General features: G+C 55.5%; 2 protein-coding genes across 2 annotated transcripts in view; one reads left to right on the top strand and one right to left on the bottom strand.

Annotated features, from left to right (window-relative positions):
• Window positions 1-20,476, bottom strand: part of SORCS2 (sortilin related VPS10 domain containing receptor 2) — a gene marked incomplete at both ends in the record, with an annotated part of 417,103 nt that overhangs the window by 205,733 nt on the left and 190,894 nt on the right. The window lies entirely within an intron of this gene.
• On the top strand, window positions 17,577-19,136 carry PSAPL1 (prosaposin like 1; the record flags this gene model as incomplete). Its single annotated transcript, XM_080697815.1, has 1 exon — window positions 17,577-19,136. One exon carries the CDS (start codon window positions 17,577-17,579, stop codon window positions 19,134-19,136), a length of 1,560 nt encoding a protein of 519 aa, XP_080553941.1.

The following is a 20,476-nucleotide window of genomic DNA, read 5'->3' as shown; positions in this document are numbered from 1 at the left end:
TCGAAATGCAGGGGCAAACCCAGTAACAGCTATGGGACTAGAGCCTGCTTCTCCAGGAAGCCCTGGGGCCCTCGGCCCATGGAGCACGTCCTTCTATAGGTCCATGAGGAGCCACCAAGGGAAGGCCGCTCCCTTTCCTCTGGCTGGCCTCCATGACACCTAGAACCCCAGGAAAGCACCTGGGTCCCGGGTCCCAGGAAGCAGCCATCCTGAGACCACCAGGAACCAGTTTGGTCAAACAAAAGATCACAGGTGCACGCCTATAATCGCAGGACTTGGGAGGCTGGGACAGGAGGATCACAGGTTCAAGGCCAGCCTCAGCAACTTAGTGCAACCCTTTCTCAAAATAAAAATAAAAAAAGGCCGGGAGTGTAGCTTGGAGGTAGGATGTCTCTGTGTTCAATCCCAATACCAAAAAAAAATTTTTTTAATAAATAAAAATTAAAATCTACAGAAGGTAGACTCCATGGGGACTTTCCTCCCCTGAGGCTACTCTCGTGGGTGGCTAAAGGCTGGCTCCAGGGCTCCCCACGTCTCCTGCCAGGATGCCCGGCTCCTCAGTCAAAGGGGTCCTTCTGTCACAAGTGAGCAGGACTTGGATTCAAAGCCCACTGGCTGTTCAGAGCACAGGGAAAGGCACAGGGAGAGGGAGAGGCGGCCGGGCCATGGCAGCCCCAGCCCCACCCCGGGGGCCACTCTAGCACTTTTCTTTCCTTTCATTTTCTCTTCTCCCAGCCATCCATTTTTGCAGTTGAAGAAATGGAAACCTGGGGTGGGGGGGGTAGGGCTCTTCCTGAGGCCCCGGGGTAAGGCAGGAGGGACAAGAGAGGCCAGCCAGCAAGTGGGCCGAGGGCGGGACCAACCAGAGCTGCAGCAAGGCCGCCCTCCCCCCTGCCCCCGCATCCCGATGGTCAGCAGCGCTGGAAGGACCTTGGTACCAAAGGCTCAGGCTCGGGCTGGGCCCTGGGGAGGGTCTCCCCTGAACACCCGGGCCCTCCCTTCCTGAGACAGGCAATGGGACCCAAGCGCAGGCCATTCCCAGCCACGTCCTTCCCCTGCCCACATCTGTGGCCTCAGCCCTGGCCTCTTCCTGAGCCTAGACCGAGCCTCCAGCCTCCCCTCTGGGCTCCCTGCCTCCTTTCTCCCCTCCAGAGACCCTCCCAGCCAGTGGCGCCTGGAGCTTGGGAGGCCGACCTGGCCTGCTGTCCTCTGCACTCCTCTGTGGCTCCCACTGCCGCAGGGACAAGTCCGGCTCCTGCAGTGAGGCTGAAGGTCTCGCTGGCCCGGCCAATGCCCACGAGGCCTGAGTGTGTCTGGTCCTCCTGCTCTGCTGCTCTGTGAGCCAGGGCCCCGTGTGACCCCCAGGGGCATCAGCGTGCAGAAGGTGGGCCGCGTGTCACCGCGAGTGAGCAAGTCATAGGGTGGCCATGGGCCCGGCACGTGGCGGGCTCCCAGGAGCGCTGCGCTGAGTGGGTGGGCCCCAGACCACTGCCGGGGTGGGGGGGATCCCAGAGCAACCTCCATTCACGCCCTCTCTGTTTCCTATCCCTCGCTCAGCCTCTCCACCCAGGTACTCATCCACTCATTCACTCATTCATTCATTCACATCATCAACCCACGCCCAGCCACACACATTCATTCTCTCACCCACTCATTTGCTCACTTGCCCTTCAGTAATTCACTAATCATTCATTCACTCGCTTGGTCTGTGAAGGACGGCACCTCCCTCACTCTGGCCTCCAGGAGCTCAGGACAGATGAGCCCTGGCCGGCTGGGCAGTGGGGCAGCAGGCGTGGACAGCGTCCTCACCCTCGCCATGGCTGCACAGAGGCTCCTGAATTAGCACCAAGAACAGGGAGCGCGCCTTGTGGAGCCGTCCGTGAAGGCCCGGCCCTGCGGGGCATCTCGGGCCCAGGACGGGGCGGGCGCAAGCCGGGGCTGCTCTTGCCCACCTGGCTGGAAGGGACGCCTCACTAGATTCTCCGAGTCTCCCCCCGCCCCCGCCCCAGGGCACCTGCTGGGAGATGGGATCCCAGGCCTCAGGCCTCAGCACGAGCTGTCCTTAAACACTCACTCTCTCAGGAAGTCCTGCCCTCCCAGATGAGGAAACTGAGACCCAGGGCCACAGCCTCGGCAGAAGGGGAATCGGACTCCAGGTCCCCGAGGCCCTGCAGGCCCTGCCCTTTCCATCTCTGGACCCCCCCTCAATGGAGAGCCCCTTCCATGAACAGGAAGGGAAGGCTGCCCCCCACCCCTCGGGGCTCATCATTTGGGGGTGCGGAGGAGAGCCAACATCATTTAGCTCCTTTAAGGGTTGAGAATTTCCAGATGTTTCTCCAGTCCCTGCCCCTCCCTGCCTGGCCCCAGGTGCCCTTCCCATGACCTTCACAGAGAACTTCACCAGGAGGGACAGGATGGCTCCTCGGGGAACCTGGGTATGCGGGAATGTCTTGGTGGAGCTTCCAAGGGGGGAGACTTGCGGATTCCTGGAAAACCAAAGTGCTTTTGCAGGTCAAACGCTGCCGAGCCAACTCAAGATGTATTTTCCATGAGCTCTGGGTCCAGCCAAGGAAGGAGGGAGGCCTGGGGGAGGCCCTAGACGATCCCACGTAGGGCCTGGCCCACCCTGCATGTGAGCAAGTAAAGGATCCCTGGGCGTACCAGTGACCATGCCAGCACCCGCGGGCACAGCTGCATCCCAGCCCCAGGACCCAGGGACTGGCTCACGGGGACACAGGAGTCCCCCCCAGGCAGCAGCGGGCAAGGCTCACACTCTGTTGTCTGATTCTGTACCTAGTTGCTAGGATGGAGGGGAGGAATGAAGGAAGGAGGGAGGGCCGACTCCGTCCTTGGACTTAACATCTACGCTCCCTCTCCCCGCTGGCCAGGGCTCTGGGCACAGCATGGCCACATCTGGTGACTCGGGCAATGCCTACACTCACCCAGCACTTGTGCTCCCAGCAGGCCACACCTGTGACGCCCACATTTGCTGGCCCGTGTGCCCAGGACGGTTAATATGGGGCCTACGATGAGAGGCGGGGGAAAAACAAGACTGTCCTTCAGAAAGAAAACAGGACCAGGTTAATCACACAAGGAAATCCCACCTGTCAGCAGGAATATGTTTCATAAATACAACATTGGGAAGGGCGGAGCAGAGCTCAGACACCAGGGAGCCGGCCCTGCACCCGAGGCTGGAACAAGGGTGCCCGTTGTGTGTGGGGAGTGGCGAAACTGAGAAGACAGTGGGCGGGAAGGGACCGGGAACAGCGCGGAGGTCGCTGGAGGCGGGAAGTGCCTGGCTCCACCTGGGTCCTTTCCAGAGGCGGCAACACATTTGCAAAATATTAACATCTGTCTGACAAGCCTGGGAGCTCCACAGGGTCAGCTACATTGTTTCCGTACTTTGAATCGCTTCATAATTACAGTGTTCAGAGGCTGGGCTCCATCTTTGAGCAGACACCATCCCTGACCAGCGGGGACAAACTCTGGCCCCCAGTCCGGGGCCAGCCCTGCCGGCTGCTGAGCCGGGAGGACCAGACGCTGCGGCAGGGACAGCAAGTGTTGAAGGCCACATTCCCGGAATGCGGACTGACCTGTGAATTCTCTATCTAGCCCTCCATGGAAAAATAGAGTACTCTGAATTGAATTTTAAAAAACAAACAGGTAACAGACCTCAGGGTTAGACACGCACATGCTGACTTAACCTGGGGGAAGCGGCTGGACCTCTCCGAGCCTCAGTTTACCCATCTGACACAGTAGCAGTGACGTTGCCTCCCAGGGTGGCCCTGGAGAATGAGTGCTCACATACAGGGTGGTCGGTTAGCACAGGCCCCTTGCGTCACAGTGACAATAAAAAGGAGGCCAGCCCCTGTGAGGGCGGGGACATGGAACCACCAAGGAGCCCTCTCCTGCCTGGGGCCGCCTCTGACCTTCTGGTGCCCCAGAAAAGGGGCAGCACAGCCCAAAGTGTCTGTCCAGACCTCTTAGTTGTTTCAGACTCTCACCCCTCATCCATGGTCCCTCCCACCCCTCAGCTGTGGCTCCTCCCACCCCTCATCTCTGGCTCTTCCCACCCCTTCCTTATCTAGGGCTCCCCCCACCCCTCATCTCTGGCCCCTCCCATCCTTATACATGGCTCCTCCCACTCCTCATCTGGCTCCTCCCATTTCTCCTGCACCCCCAATGCAGAAGCTCAAATACCACATTTTTCGCCTGGGCTGAGCCTCCCAGCTGAGCCCGTCCCTGTCCCCAGAGCACCTCCAGGAGGCTGTCCGCAGCTGCCAGGCTCCTCAGGCCTGTCCTAAACCCCCACTAGATGACGTGACGGAGCCAGTGCCTCCCCATCCTGCCCCTCCACGCCAGGCCAGGACCGCCCGCCTCTCGCTGGGGGCCACCGGTGACGGCTGACAGGTCTGCCGCACCCTTCCCATCCTATCTTTCTACACAGTAGCACAGGCTGGACACTTGGGATGTTCTCAGACTCTCCCGTTCCACATCAAACCAGCAAGTCCACAGCCTGTAACTGCAAACAGACCTGGGAGTCAAGGCCGACCCCACTGTGCGGTCACCTCCCCAGCTGCTCTCACCCGCCCCGGCCCTCTGGACCCCTCCCAGCTCTCCTGCTCCCTCCCTCCCCCAGAGGGGTCCCTCTCAGAGCACCATTGGGTTCCTCCTTTGCTCAAAATGTTACAGTAGCTCCCTATTTCCCTCTAGGACTAGCCAAGGTTATCGGCCTGCCATCCTCGAATCCTAGCCCTTTCTGATCCCTCCCCCACTCACGGTGCTTAAGCCACCTGCTTCTTGCAGTTCCCGGGCCTGCTGGCCACTGAACCTTTGCACACACCGGCCTTGACACCCAGACACCGCCTACCTTCCCCACCTTCTCCAGGTTTTCACTGCAATGCCATTGCGCCACCGCCGCCCGCCCTGCGTGAACGCTCTCCCTGTACAACCCAGCTAATTTCTCTGCCTTCTTCTACCGCTTTCTTCCATACTATCACGCTTACTATACGTGTCGCCTCATTTCTGCCTCCTTCCCCAGAACACGGGGTCCAGGAGCACACAGGGATTCTGTGTTTTGTTAACGCAAATATCCCGGCACCTAGCCCAGCACTGGGCACATCATCGGTGTTCGACAGATACCTGCTGAATCCATGCATGAACCCAGGCAAAGGAACCTAGGCATGGCTGCCCCAAGGCTCCCGGGATCAGCTGCACGCCTGCTCCCAGCTGGGTAGGAGGGATTGTTTTCCCAGCATCCCCCTCAGCTCCTGGTTACCACCTGCTCACCTGTAGGTGAGCAGCCCAGCGGGGCTTGTTCTGCTCAGGTCTTCAGCTCTGTGACCGGCCCTGGGGGGTAGAAAGGACTGTAGGAAGGACTGGGGCCCCGGAGGACTTCCAGGCACATCCCAGGGGACACTCACCCAGCGGGGGCCTGTGCTTTCCCTCTCCCAGGGCAGCGCCTGGCTCGGGGCCTCCAGGCCCCACATCCTGCTGCTGGGCCCAAGTTTGGTGTCCCAGTCTATAGTCAGTCCAAACCCTAACCCTGACTCTAGCTCCTACGTCCTCACCATCCTGGAGTTGGGGCCTCCAAGCATGGATTACAGGTGACAGGGACGAAGGCCCTGAAGTTCTGATTCCAAACACTGGCTTGCCAGGGCCTGGCCATGACTTAACGCCCCGCTGCAGGGGCCTCCTGACTTCTCAGGACCAAGGCTGGATCTGAACTACAGACATATTCAAGGTCAAGGTCACCAGGGCACAGACACACCTGTCCTGGGGTAAATGGTATCCTTAAAAGATACATTGAAGCCGGGTAATCCTTGCGTTTGGGAGGCTGAGACAGGAGGATCTCACAGGTTCGAAGCCAGCCTCAGCTACTTAGTGAGGCTCTCAGCAACTTAGTGAGACCCTGTTTCCAAATAAAGTACAAAATAGGTCTGGGAGTGTAGCCCAGAGGTAGAAGGACCTTGGTTTACATACTCAGCACCTCAAAAAAAAAAAAAATGCATTGAAGCCCTGGCCCGGTATCTGCCTCATTCAGAGATAGGATCCCTCCTGAAGCCCTTCGTTAAGAGAAGGACCTGCTGGATGAGGCGCCCCCGTGTCCAGTGACTGGTGTTTTTGTGCAATGCAGGAAATGAATCCAGAGACAGAGACACTGAAAGAAGAAAGCCACGTGAGAATAGAGTTGGAGGTCAGGGTGGCCCAGCTGACAGCCCAGCGTGCTGAGGGCTGCTGGCCACCACCAGAGGCTGACAGGAAGCAGGGACATCCTCTCGAGAGCCTGCAGGGACAGCACTGCCCCGATGACTTTTTTTTTTTTTTTTTTTTTGGTGGTACAGTGGTTCCTGGAAGCCCTTCTACCTCCGGGCTACACTCCCAGACCTATTTTATGCTTTTTATTTGGAAACAGGGTCTCTTAAGCCAGCGAGGCTGTCTCCGAACCAGCGCAATCCTCCTGTCTCCGCCTCCCAAGCGCGGGGATTACAAGCGTGCGCCACCACACCCAGCCCCCGATGACATTTTTAACCCAGGGCCTCTGCGATACATACTCCACAGCTCTATTTTATTTTTTGAAACAGGGTCTTGGTAAGTTGCCAAGGGTCTCACCAAGTTGCTGAGGCTGGCTGCAAACCTGCAACTCTCCTGTCTCAGCCTCCCAAATACTGGGATGACAGGCGGGCACTTCCATGTCAGCAGGCCAGGCCCTGACTTGATTGGGGGCATCTGTCCTCTAGAATTGTGAGAGAACTCGGTCTGTGGTCCTGAGCCCGCAGGCTATAGTACGGTGTCACATGCTCCCCTGGGTGCTCACTGGATGATCCCAGAGCACCTGCTAAGCTGGGGCTGGGCAGTCTGGGGGCTCTGGCCTCTTCACTCTCTGGGGGGAGAGTCTCAGGGCAGCCTTGGTACCCGTTCACTCTACCCAGCACCCTAGATCCCTCCCCGCTCTCTTCCCAAAGCACTGCGGGCCTCCCTCCCAGGTTCTAGGGGACAGTGCTTTCCTGAAGAAGTTCCGCCCTGGCCTACGTACCCCTGTACCCCACCCCTGGGAGGCCTGTTCACAAGCCTCACTCACAAAGATGCTCTCTTTATGAATCCCCTTCCACCTTCTCAGGAACAGCTGCGAGACACCCCCCCCTCTTTCCCAGTCAGATTCAGCAGCTGAAAAAAGTTCCCTTGGCAGCCAGACATGGTAGTGCACACCTGTAATCACAGTGCTTGGGAGGCTGAGACAGAAGGCTGGCAGGCTCAAGGCCAGCCTCAGCAGCTCAGTGAGTCTCTCAGCAACCTATCAAGACCCTGTTTCAAAACAAAAAATAAGGGACTTCCGGGAAGATGGCGACCGAGAAAAGCGGGGCTTAAGAGCCCCGCTAACAACCAATCTCCATTACCACAAAATCAGCGCCTTTCATAGCCAGAAAACAACATCACCAGAGAAACAAAAAAATCACCAGGCTCCAGAGAGAAAGCGGACTGAGAACAGAGCTCAGAGCCACAGAGGAGATACACCAGCCTCACGCCCGAGGACGCGGCAGCAGTGCCATACTGCCAGCGGCAGCGGCGAGTTCACCGGACGGCTACAGCAAGCCGAGGTGAGCCGCTGTGGAACAGCCAGGCGGGATTTTTCAGCGCATCTAAAGCTCCCAGTGGCTGAGCTCAGCACACGCTGCAGGGACTCAGAGTGGAATTCAAAACCAAGAAGAAATAAGCCAGCCTCACGGCCGAGGGCGTAGCAGCGGCGCCATATTGCCACCAGCGGCAGCAGCAGTGAATTCACCGAGTCCAGTACAGCTACATCTGCGAACTCATGAACAGTGAGTCAAATTGCGGGCCACAGAGGAGAAATCCCAGTAATGTACTCCCTGGGACTTGACCCAGTGGGGGAGGGGCGGTGGCAGAGATATTACACCATAGGAGAACGTGCAACCTGGCACCCCCCACAGTCTAAAGCAGCCTCTATCGACTCCCTGGGTCAGAGACTCTGTGATACAACCCAGTAAAGGAGTAGTAGGGTCTGAAATACTACAGACTCGAGATCCAGAGCACCTTAAGTGAAGTCATAGTGACCCAAGGGAAGAACCCAGAGAAGGCACAAACTTCCGAAATCATGGGAAAGAGGAATAACACTGGAGCAATGAATGCCCACAACCCCACAACATCAGAACCCGATAAAACAGAAAATCAGAGATTTCTAGAAGATCAAATCAGGAAAATAACTGTAGAAATAATAGAGGTGCTTCAAAAAGAACTCAGAGAGAGCCAAAAAGAGATAAAGGATGCAATTAATGAAGTAAAGGCCTCAATTCAAAGCACAAACAACCGATTAGACCACATGGAGAACAGAATCTTGCTCTTAGAAGATGATTATTCCAAAAATGAACACATAGTTTCTAATCTAGAAAAAAATATCCAACAGCAGGAATCTGACATTGAAGAAATATGGGCCCATTTTAAGAGAGCTAACCTAAGAATAATTGGAATAGAGGAGGGAAAAGAAAGTGATATCAAAGGGATCAACAATCTCTTCAAGGAAGTAATAGCAGAAAATTTTCCAAACATAGAGCAAGAGGTTGATACACAGATCCAGGAAACTTATAGAACTCCCTTTAGACAGGATCAGAGAAGAGGATCCCCACGCCACATAATTGTCAAAATGACCAATGTGGAAGCCAAGCAGAGAATCTTAAAGGCAACAAAAACAAAGGAACAAGTGACATTCAGAGGCAAGCCAATTAGAATCACTCCAGACTTCCCAAACCAAGTCATGAGAGCCAGAAGGGCTTGGAGTAACATATTCCAAACTTTGAAAGAAAACAACTTCCAGCCAAAAATTTTCTACCCAGCAAAACTTTCTATCAAATTAGATGGAAAAATAAGAAGCTTCCATGACAAACAGAAATTGAAGGAATTTATGTCTTCAAAACCAGTGCTAGAGAAAATACTCAAAGAGATTAACTACAAAGAAGAAATAGGTAACACACACCAGAACCAGAAAAACAAAATTTTTCGTCCAACAGACAACTAAGATTGGTTATCTGTGGAGATTCATTATTTATGTTAGTCTGTTACCTATCTCTAAATTGTATTGTTTGCCTTTATTGTTGTTAATTTTTAGGATTTCTAGTTGGAATATTAATATACGAGCATTTGGAAATATTTTATCTTCTAACTCTGTTTACTCTGTAACTTCTAACTCTGTTTACATTGTCTTTGGATATACAATTTTTTTATTTTTTAGGGAGTTTGTATACTCTTCTGTTGCCTGTGCCATTGAAATCATATCCAAGAAATCACTGCCAATTTCAATGTTGTGAGGTTATGACCCAGATTTTCTCCTAAAAGTTTATAGTCTTAAGATTTATATTTAGGTCTTTTATCTATTTTGAGTTAATATTTGTATATGGTGTTAGGTAAGGGTCCAATTTTATTCTTTTTCATGTAATTATTATTTTTCAACAATATTTAGTTAAAAGATTATTATTTCCACCACCAAATGTTCGTGGAAATCTTGTCAAAAATAACTTGATAATATAGGGAAGAATTTAGCTCTAGGCTTGTATTTAACTCCAATGGTTTATATATCTGCCTTTAGAACAGTACTACAGTGTTTCAATTATTGTAGCTTTATATGGTTTGAAATCAGAAAATCTATATCTTCTAGCTTTGTTCTTTTTCAAAATCGTTTGGGTATCTAGAATCCATATTCCATATTAGGATAGATTTTTTCTGAAAAATAAATATATAAATATATGATAGTTTCACCTAAAAAATAGAAAAAAATATTCTCTGGTAAGAAAGAAAGCAAAAAGAAATATTGAAATGTTATCTTTAAGTCATCAAAAGCTTGGTATCAGACAAATGAAACTGCTATGTGAGATTATCATTTTTAATTTTGGATAAATTGCTATAATACTAGATGTCAACCACTAAGCCAAGCATGGGAAGGAGGGATTGGGAGAGAATGGGGTGGGGATCGGGTGGGGGCTGACTGGGCGATGTGTGTATGTATGTCTACAAAAGTTTGTATCCCACTATGATGTATGAATACAGTGCACCAATAAAATAAATAAATAAATAATTAAAAATAAACAAATAAATAAATAAATAAAAAACACTAGGGAGCCAGGCGTGGTGGCGCACGCTTGTGATCCCAGCATTCCGGAGGCTGAGACAGGGGGATCGTGGTTTACAGACAGCCTCAGCTACTTAGTGAGGCCCTTTGCAACTCAGTGAGACCCTGTTTCACAATAAAGGATAAAAATTAGGGCTGGGGATGTAGCTCAGAGGAAGATGCCCCTGGGTTCCAGCCCCAGACACCCCACACACACACACACACAAACCCACTAGGGAGAGTATCTCAAAGGTAGAATCCCTCTGGGTTCAATATCTAGTACCAACCAAAAAAAGGAGGAAGTCACCCTGCCTCTCACTGAGGTCCCGCCTCACAGTTACAGATAGTGACACCTGCCACCGCGGGCCTCGCCCGCCGTGCCCTCCCAGGGTTCTCCTGGGCCCCCTTGGTCCTGGTGCAGAGCTCGCAGCAGAGACCTGGGACATGAGAGGCTGAGGGAACCCCACCCTCTGGTCTCTCAAGGCGGGGCGGTGAAGACGAACCCTGGGCAGGGCACAGGAGTGTGGCCCAGAGACCAGGAAGGGCAGGGGGGATGCGGCCTGGGGGAGTGTCATGAAGTAGAGGTGGAAAAATGGGCAGCCCATGAGCCAGATGGTCGGGGTCCCGGGTTCCAGACACTGCCAGCCTGGGGCTGGAGGCGGGATCTGTCCCCAGACCAGCGGGAGGGACAGCCAGCACTGGACGGTGCACACAGGGCGACGCCTGGCCCTCCTGCCTGCCTCTCAAGAACCATCCTTTGGGGACAGAGCATTGCTCCCCCGGGTCCCCTTCCTGCCGGGCGCCAGGCCAGGGGCCTCCTACAAAGCAGCCCCACCGGCCTCCCTTAACCCCACTGCGGCCAGACTCATCTCTACTTAGAAAGGAAAAGTAAGTGGCTTTCTGAAAACTTTTGAAACCGTCGCTTTTATGACAAAGTGACAATAATAACACAGCAAATGTTGCCATTTGTTAGACTCTGGCTGGCCTTGGGTTTGCCATCTGTTTTCCAAAGGGTTGAAGTCAGAACCACGGGAACAGTGAGCACCAGAGACACTTGTCACCTTAGAGAAGTCTTGGGGGCCCTGCTCAGCACACACGCACCCACACCCAGCCACACGCCCACAGACACACACACGCTGCCCGCCATGTGACGAGGGCAGGGGCGCTCTGAGCAGTGACGGTCGTTCCAATAACCCAGCTGGAAGCCATCGCTGCCAGCCCCCCCCCCCCGGGGGGGCGGGTAAATACGCTGTCACCTGACCCACACCATGCCGCCACCCAGCCAGGTGCACCAGCTCCCCCGGCTGCAGGGACCGGGCCCACAGAGCTTGAGATGTCAAGTCGAAGCAGACACACAAATTCAGCTGGAGTCCACTGATACAGGTTCAAGAACAGGTGAAAGGCTCCATGGTGGAGAAGTCAGAAGAGGGTGGATCTTTTGGACAAGTAGCGTGGAGGGCATGACGGGCCCCTGCGCGGATCCACTGGGACGCGGTTTACACATGTGGGCGAACTGGCCTGAATTCAGGGAATTACCCAGCTAAGATGTGTGTATTTTGCTCTATGAAAATTTTACCCCAAGAGAATAAAGACAAATGTTATAGATACAGAACTCCATGGTCATTAGGTTTTGCTTTTCATAATGATATTGAAATGTTAAAAGGAGAGAGCTTCAATGTGCTCTATAGTGTGGGAAACATGGGTAGGGGCTCACCGTCTTATGGAGAGGGTGAGTGAGTGGACGGATGGGTGGACGGACGCCTGCATGAGTAGATAGGTGTATATTATAGATACACATACATACACATGCAAATACACACATATATCCATCCATATATATGAATATACATGCACAGATAGTATCAGGAGGTATATAAGATAAACGAGATGATAAATAGGTCAATGAATATACATAGATCAATGGCCCACAATGTGGTTGGCGACGATGAATAGATGGATGGGTGGTTGGGTGGATGATGGATGGATGGATGGAGGCTGGATAGATGGGCAGGTAGGTAGATAGGTGGGTAAATGGATGGATAGATGAAGGCTGGATAGATGGGGGTAGATGAATAGATGGATGGATGGATAAGCAGATAGACTGATGAATGGATGGATGGATGGATGGATGATACATGGATGAGCAGGTGGTTGGATGGATGATGGATATATGTGTGGATGGATAGATGAAAGGTTGATGAATGGGTGGGTTTATGAATAGTTAAGTGGGTGAATGGATGAATAATAGATGGGTGGATGGATGGATGGATTGATGGGAGAATAAGTGGATTGCTGGACTGATGGATGGATAAATAAATGACAGGTGAATCAGTAGATCAATGGATAGATGGATGAATGGATGGGTGAGTGGATAGATGGATAAATGGATGGAGAGTGGGGGATGTGTATATGCATGGATGATGGATAGATGGGAGGATGGGTAGATGAGTGGATGGAAGGATGATAGATGGATGGGTAAATGGATGGATGGATCTATGGATGGATGATAGATATGGGTGGATAGGGAATGGGGGATGTATGTATGTATATATGTACCGCTGGCTGGATGGATGGATGGCTGGCTGGCTGGCTGGATGGATGGGTAGGTGGTTGGGCAGATAGGTGGATGAATGAATATCTTACGTGTACACATGTGCATATATGTATTTATTGATTCATTTCTCTATCCATGAACATGTGTTTCCACATTTCCACATGCACACACCCTTCCTCCCTGCTTCCTCTTTCACTCCGGTCCATAAGAGATCAGGGCTTCAAGCTCTCTTCAGTGAGGAGCTACAAATGCTGGCCACACAGTAGGCTTGAGCACACTTGGTGCTGGCCACACAGTAGGCTTGAGCACACCTGGTGTCCAGATCTTGGCTTCTAAAGCCCTTCTCTTTGGAGAATGAGAGCCCAGGCAGGTTCAGGAAGGTACGAGGTGGAGCGATGCTTGGGCCAGAAAGGCCAGAGCAGACTGAGGCACGGTGGGACGTGTCAGAGACACGGGACAGCTGGTGGGGCTCCTCAGGCCAAGCGGGAGCGATGCAGACGTCAGAAGCAGGTGTGACAATAGTGGGTTATTAAATACATATTAAGATAATAAAAACCAAGATGTAAGAATAATAAAAATACAATGGAAATTCACAAGTGTTTTAAGAAAGAGGGAAGGAAAGGAGCAGAGGACAGGAGGGGAAGGGGGAGGAGGAGAAAGCTCATTTTACAGGAAAGTACAAATTAATCAGCACAGAAGGAAGATAGTTTGAAAGTGGTTCATGACTAGGATACGTACATATTGTCAAAATAACTCTAAATATTACTTATGAATTACAAGGGAAAACGGTAACTTTGTAGAGGAGGAAACCGCAGATCTTGGCCGAGAGGCCAAAGGTGACCCCGATGGGGACAAGCCAACCTAAGACGCCTCCGACAGGACCCCGAGAAGAGCAGCCGGGAAGCCCAGGGACCCCGAGCAGAGCGCAGCCTGGCCACAGTCGGCCTGCCGCGGGGTCAGGGAAGACAGAGAGGAGGCTGCGGAGGGCGCCACGCAGACGTGGCAAAGGTGACCTGCACAGTGAGTGCTCGCGGGACAGGCCAGGGTCGCCTGGGAGGCGCCGCCAGCACAGGCTGCACATGGCGCCGGGGCCAGGCCTGAGCCGGGTGTGGGGTGGATAACAGTACTGTGTCAACACCACAGTTCTTGGCTTTGATAAGTGCCCTGAGATTATGGGAGAGAATGTCCTGTGCTTGGGAGACGCGTTGAAGGAAGGAGGCAAAGGGACACGGTGTCTCCACCTACGCTCCCGGGTTACGCAAAGCCCACGTGTGAGCGTGTGTGTGCGTGTGCGTGTGCATGTGTGTGTGTGTGGACAGGGTGGGCAGAGAGACGGGGATAGAGATGGATGGAGGGGTGGGGAGAAGAGGAAAGCAAATGGCCAAGGCCTCTGGGTGAAGGGCACAGGGCGCTGCTTGGACTCTTCTTACCACTGTCTTCTCAGTGAGAATTGACATCAAAATAAGACCCAATCCTATTCTCCTATGGGAGAATACATAATATATTCGGTTTCATCCCCAGTTCTGAGCAGAGTTCCTGGGAATTTCCTGAGTGACGGTGGGTCACTCAGCCTCATAAGGAGTCCCGAGGGCCACACCTGAGTTTGTGCTAATGAGGTGGCTTGAGCCAGGGACCCTGATAACCTCAGGACGGGGCTGATTGCCAGGAAGATGGGAGCCTGGAGCTTCAGCCCCGCGCTGGCCTTCAGAGGTGCGAGAGGTCAAGCCCAAATCAGAGATGTGGATAGCTTCTGGGTCAGGCCGCTGAACACAGAGTCCAGATGGGCGCGGAAGCTCTGAGCCCTGCGCGGCCCTTGCCCTCCCCTCCTCGTTCACTCAGCTAATCCTGGGTCGGATCCTCGTGGCAGAAAGCAAAGGACCTTCCTCAGACCCGAGCGCCACCACTGCATCGTAGCCCAGCACCGTGGCCAAAGAGGGCTGTGGAGCCCCAGGTACAGCTGCTCGGCGGGAAGCACGCCTGGAAACCTGGCCCTGTGAAGACCTGGGCAGGCAGGCTGCGGGCGGGAGCCCTCGGTCGGGGGGGGGGGGGTCTGCTCACACTCCAGGTAATTAGTGTCCAAGCTGAACCGAATCACAAGACGCCCTATTAGCAAGCACAGAGAATTGATAACCTGTGTGAAAAAACACCCCGCCTCCCCAAACAAAACAGATGTGGGGCAATCCAGATTCCTTAAATGCCCAGAGGGAGTGGACCTGAACAGCCACCGGGGGTCAGAGGCTCAGCCCACGCGCACCTGCAGGCACTACCACGAGACGCTGGCAGGGAAGGGGGCGCGCACCCCAAGACACGCTCGGGGGTGTCCAGGGCAGCCTCATTCACACCAGCCCCAGGCTGAAAATGGCCTGCGTGCCCCTCAAAGGTAGAACAGATAGATAAATTGTGCTGTGTGGACGCCAGAAACATGGATGCCCAAGAAGCACTGAATAAACAGGCCACCAAGCTGGAGCACCCAGGCCTCTGGAAGGACAGCCGCGGTAGAGGCGGAAGGAGTCTGAGGCTGGATGCAGGGGAGCCAGGGGCCGCGGCCACAGTGTGCTCAGCCAGGGGAGGACATTTTTTCTGCTCCTCCCGGGACCCTGGTCCTCACAGGGCGTGGTACGCAGGGCGTGCGTGGGTGCTCCTGACCTGCCAGGCCACGGGCTGAATGAAGGGCAGGCAGGGAATGAGACGTGGGAGGACGCCAGCAGATCTAGATAAGCGCACCCAGGCCCCAGCCCCTCCTGGGTGCAGGAACTCACCCAGCCGGCTCGCCTCCTTCCCTGCCGCTGAGAACCCAGCCTCGCCTCCCCACCCACCTGCCCCTGACCCCAAGGATGTAGAGTCCTTGGAAGCCATATCAGGATGGCAGCAGATGGAACTCCGTATTCTCTTGACCTGCCTGGCATCCTGGAGGGAGGGCCGCGGGCGGAGGCCTCATGGCTGCGGGAGGCCTCCCTGCGCAGCTGAGGACACCCACGCGCCCTGCCCACCCGGGCACACGGGAGCCCCAGCGCGCCCAGCCTCAGCCCAAACCTGGCCGAGCGCCCCGCGGCTCTGGAATTCACTGAGCCAGCAGGCTAGGCTCGGGCACTGGGTGTTTGCCCAGTGCCAACGCTCTTGCCTAACGATTTCAAAACTGAGGAAGGAAAAATGATAATAAATGACGTAAGAAAGAAACAAACCCCTTTTGTGTATGCGTTCTTCCTTATTTATTTATTTATTTATTTATTTGGCAGTACTGGGGTTGGAACCCAGAGGCATTCTACCTCCGAGCAAAACCCCCAGCCCTATTTTTTATTCTTTATTTTGAAACAGGGTCTCACTGAATTGCAAAGGGCCTCACTAAGTACCTGGGGCTGTCCTCAAACCTCCATCCTCCTGTCTCAGTCTCTCAAGTGCTGGGATTACAAGCGTGCGCCACCACATCCGGCTCTTCCTTATTTTTAAACTGGGGATTGAACCCGGGGGCATTCTACCTCCGAGCCAAACCCCTAGCCTTTTTCATTTTTATCTTGAAAAAGGGTCTTGCTAATTTGTCGAGAGTCTCGCTAAGTTGCTAAAGACGGCCTTGAACCTGCAATCCTTCTGTCTCAGCCTCCCAAGTTACTGGGTTGCAGGTGTGTGCCATCATGCCTGGCTCTGTGTATGTGTACTTTCAGCAAACTTTTAACACATGTATACTTGAGAACAGCGCGTGCTTGGCTTTTGGTAGATGTGTCCAGGGTACAATAGCCAGCTAGGCTCCAGGACATGTGTGTGGCAGCTTTCACACAGATATCGAGACCAGCAGGCTGTTCACGCCACATTCACTTGAGTGTGTGAGATCCCTCAGATTGACCCCAAGGAGCAAAAGTGTGCGCCCACAGCCAGGACCAGAATCCCGGAAAGCACATGAATCCAGTTAGAAATCGGCCACTTTGAGGCAGGCCCAGAGCGGCACATCCCTATAATCCCAGCAACTTGGGAGGCCGAGGCAGAAGGATCGAAAGTTTGAGGCCAACCCAGGTAACCTGGTGAGACCTTGTCTCAAAATAAAAAGTAAAAAGCTCCAGAAGTGTAGCTCAGTGGTAGCATGCCCCTGGGCTTTATCTCTGGTACAAAAAAATAAATGAAGAAGAGAAGAGGATAAGGAGGGGGAGGAGGAGGGGAAGGAGGGGGAGGGGGGGAGGGGGAGGAGGGAAGGAGAGGAGGAGGAGAGGAGGAGGAGGAAGAGGGAAGGAGGGGAGTATGGGGAGGAGGAGGAGTGGGAGGAGGAGGGGGAGGAGGAGGATGGGAAGGAGGAGGAGGGGAGGAGGAGGAGGAGGGAAGGGGGAGGAGGGGAGGAGGGAAGTAGGAGGAGGAGGAGGAGGATGGGGAGGAAGAGAAGGAAGAAGAGAGGAGAGGAGGAGGAGGAAGAGAGGAGGAAGATGGTGAGGAGGGTGATGGGGAGGAGGAGGAAGGAGAGATGACCAGCTTGACTTGAGATTTGACCACTGGGTTCTTTCAGTTTTCTGGAAACACAGGTCAAATGCCCTCCTGTAGCTCCCAGACTTGGGTCAGAAGCTCCCGGTACAGCGGGGCCCAGGCTGAGCAAGTAGGTCTGAGACAGCGGCGGCAGCACCCAATGGGCTGCGCCAGGAGGCCGGCCTGGCGGGGTCAGCAGGGCTTTCTGGAGAGGAGGCCCATAGGCGAGCTGCATTCAGACTCAGCTAGTCTTTGGAAACAGTTTTCCCAGGAGGTGTTCGGGGAGGAGGCACTCAGAGAGGGGAAGAGGCTGAGGCAGAGACAAGTGGGGTGCAGGGCGGGGCTGTGAGTCAGCCTCTGGGAGCGGCGGGAGGCGGGCACCTGCTGGGGCCCGGCCAGAGAGCTGGGTTTATAGCAGCTTCCGGACAGCCAGGACACTGGAACCTTGAGGTACTGGTCAACATGCTGGGTGCCCTGCTCCTCCTGTCCAGCCTGGGGGCCGCCACGGCCGGCCCCATCTCAGGCCCCGCAGACTGTGCCAAGGGCTCCGAGGTGTGGTGCCGGGACCTGCAGGCAGCTGCCAGGTGCGGGGCCGTGGGGCACTGTCAAAGAGCTGTGTGGAGCAAGCCCACCGCCAAGTCCCTGCCCTGCGATGTGTGCCAGGACGTGGTAGCCGCCGCTAACAACGGGATGAACCCAGAAGCCTCAGAGTCCGACATCCTGGCATCAGTGCGGAAGACCTGTGAGTGGCTTCCTGGCTGGGAGTCCTCAGTCGCATGCAAGGAGACAGTGGGCGCGCACAGCCCGGATATCCTGAGCATGCTCCATGGAGCCCCAGCTGACGCCCCGGCACAGGTATGCACCGCGCTCACCCTGTGTGAGCCACTGCAGAGGTACCTGGCCTCCCCGGAGGGGCCGCCCTCCCAGGAGGACGCCTCAGAGGCCGTGGCTCCGTTCATGGCCAAGGGGCCCCTCAGCTTCCGCCCTCTGCAGATGCCCGGGGATACTGTGTGCCGAGATTGTGTCCGGCTGGTCTCCCAGCTCCAGAAAGTTCTGGGGTCCAACCTGACCTTGGCAGGGCTGGAAGTTCAGGACCAGTGTGTGTCCTTGGGGCCGGGCCTGGATCTCCTCTGCAAGAACTACGTCCACCAGCTTTTTGCCCCTGCGGAGCAGACGCTGAGGATTCTCCCGCCGTGGGAGGTGTGTGGGAAGGGCGGCTTCTGCGAGGAGCTGAGTGCACCTGCCGCTCCGACGGCCGCCGTGGACAGGGTCCCCTCCCTGGACGCGCAGCTGCCGAGGAGGAGGAGTGAGACGGAGATGCAGTCGGGCCTGACCTGCGAGGTGTGCATGGAAGTAGTCCAGGAGCTGGACCAGTGGCTCATGACCAACAGCACCGAGGCCATCATCAGCCACGCGCTGGAGCGGGTGTGCGCCATAATGCCCCCCACCATCGTCCAACAGTGCGTCACCCTGGTGGACACCTACAGCCCCTCCTTGCTGGAGCTCGTGACCAGAGTCACCCCAGAAAAGGCGTGCACCGCTATCAGGCTTTGCGGCAGCCGCAGGCGGGCCCGGGCGGCCTCACGGCTTCACGCCACCACGCCGCCCCTGCTGGCCAGCGAGGAGAGCCAGGGCAGCTTCTGCCACAGCTGCATGAGGCTGCTCAGCGTGTCTTCCCAAAACCTGGAGAGCAGGAGCACGAAGCGTGACATCCTGATGGCCTTCAAGGGCGGCTGCAGCATCCTGCCCCTGCCCTACCTGCTGCAGTGCAACCACTTCGTTACCCAGTACCAGCCCGTGCTCATCGAGAGCCTCAAGGATGTGATGGACCCCGAGGCGGCGTGCAAGAAGATCGGCGCCTGCCACCCCCCCAGGGTCCCGCTGCTGGGCACCGACCAGTGCGTCATGGGCCCCAGCTTCTGGTGCAAGAGCCCGGAGACTGCCGAAATGTGTAACGCCGTCCGGCACTGCCAGAGCTTCGTGTGGAAGGAGACGCTCCCCAAATCCAAGGAGAACCCGTGACCGTGGCCGCCGGAGCCCCAGCGCCTGCGCGTGCTGGCCCCTCCCCCCGGCAGGCTTCCATCCCACAGGGACCCGATGAGGTGGGTGCTGGCCCCCGTCCCAGGTTATGGATGAGACGCTGAGGCTCGGAGGTGGCGGGCTGGGAGGGAGCAGAATGAAAGGTGAGGTCAGACACTGCTCCTCGGGGGCTGTTTAGCTTCTCTGCCATTAAGGGCCAGGAACACACGAAAGCCTCTGCCCACCAGGCCACGCGGGGCCTGCTGACAATTGGCCCAGGACCCCTCGCGGGTACAGGAGCAGGGAAGGGGCAGGGCTTCGCTAATCCCACGGACCCCTCTTGTCAACAACTGTGGGTCCCCCACTGTCACCATCCCACACTCGGGCCAGCTCAACCTGGGTCTCCGGGGACAGCTCCCAAGGGTGCCAGGGACCCAAGCGTCTCTGACCTCTGGGGATCAGTCTGGGGCTCTGGCCCCATCCCCTGAGCGGCGCTGGCACTTCAGACCAGTCTTCCCAATGCCTCAACCCGCCATGGGGACCTGTCCCGTCACCCCGACCCTCAGCCACCCGAGTGCAAAGTGGAAGCCTTGGGCTGCGCTCAGAATCGTGCTGGGTGGAGCCCCAGGGGCAGCCCAGAGGGGTCTGGAGAGCCTGCCGGAGCAGGGGAGCAGCCGGGGGAGCGGGCCTTCACCTGCTGGAGCCTCAGTTTTCTGATCTGTGCGATGGGTGACCACACCTGCCTCATGGGGAGACTGAGACAATGTGAGGAGACGTCCTCCCCCCAGCACCTGCCAGTCCTCTGGGACCAACCAGCAAAACCCACGGGGGGCAGTGGGGACCCCAAGAAGCCTGGCTGTGCAGGTGTTATATAAACCGCAAGTGTCCTCTGAGCGGTGTCTGCAGTTTTTGTTCTTGTGGAAGGCCATGGTCCCAGGCTAAGAAGTGCTGGCTTCCGGCAGGTGGCCTCCCTGGGGATTCCAGGTCTGCTCCCGGGGCCCACTGCTTCCTCTCTGTGTGGTCTCCTGGCACCCACCATGCCCGGGTGTATGGCCTGCCACGTCCTCACCCAGCTCGGCGCCTGCATACAGCAGGTGCTCAAACACATGTTGGATACACACAAGTCCCCGCGTGGAAGCCGCCATTCCCCGAGACCTGGGTGGGTGGGTGAGGCACCTCCAGACCAAGTCTCTCTAGCAAGAGGGGTGTCACGTTGGTGTGGCAGAGGTGTGAGAAAGTGCCCTTCCCGAGAGGCCTCCCTCGGCTCAGGCAGCCATCCTGGGCCCATGCCATCGTCCCAGGCACACAGAGGAGCCTGGCCCGCACTTCTGGGTGTTTCTATG

The sequence above is a fragment of the Muscardinus avellanarius genome (assembly GCF_963383645.1).
Source record: "Muscardinus avellanarius genome assembly, chromosome: 6".
NCBI classification, from domain to species: domain Eukaryota; kingdom Metazoa; phylum Chordata; class Mammalia; order Rodentia; family Gliridae; genus Muscardinus; species Muscardinus avellanarius.
This window is presented reverse-complemented; position numbering and strand designations above follow the sequence as displayed.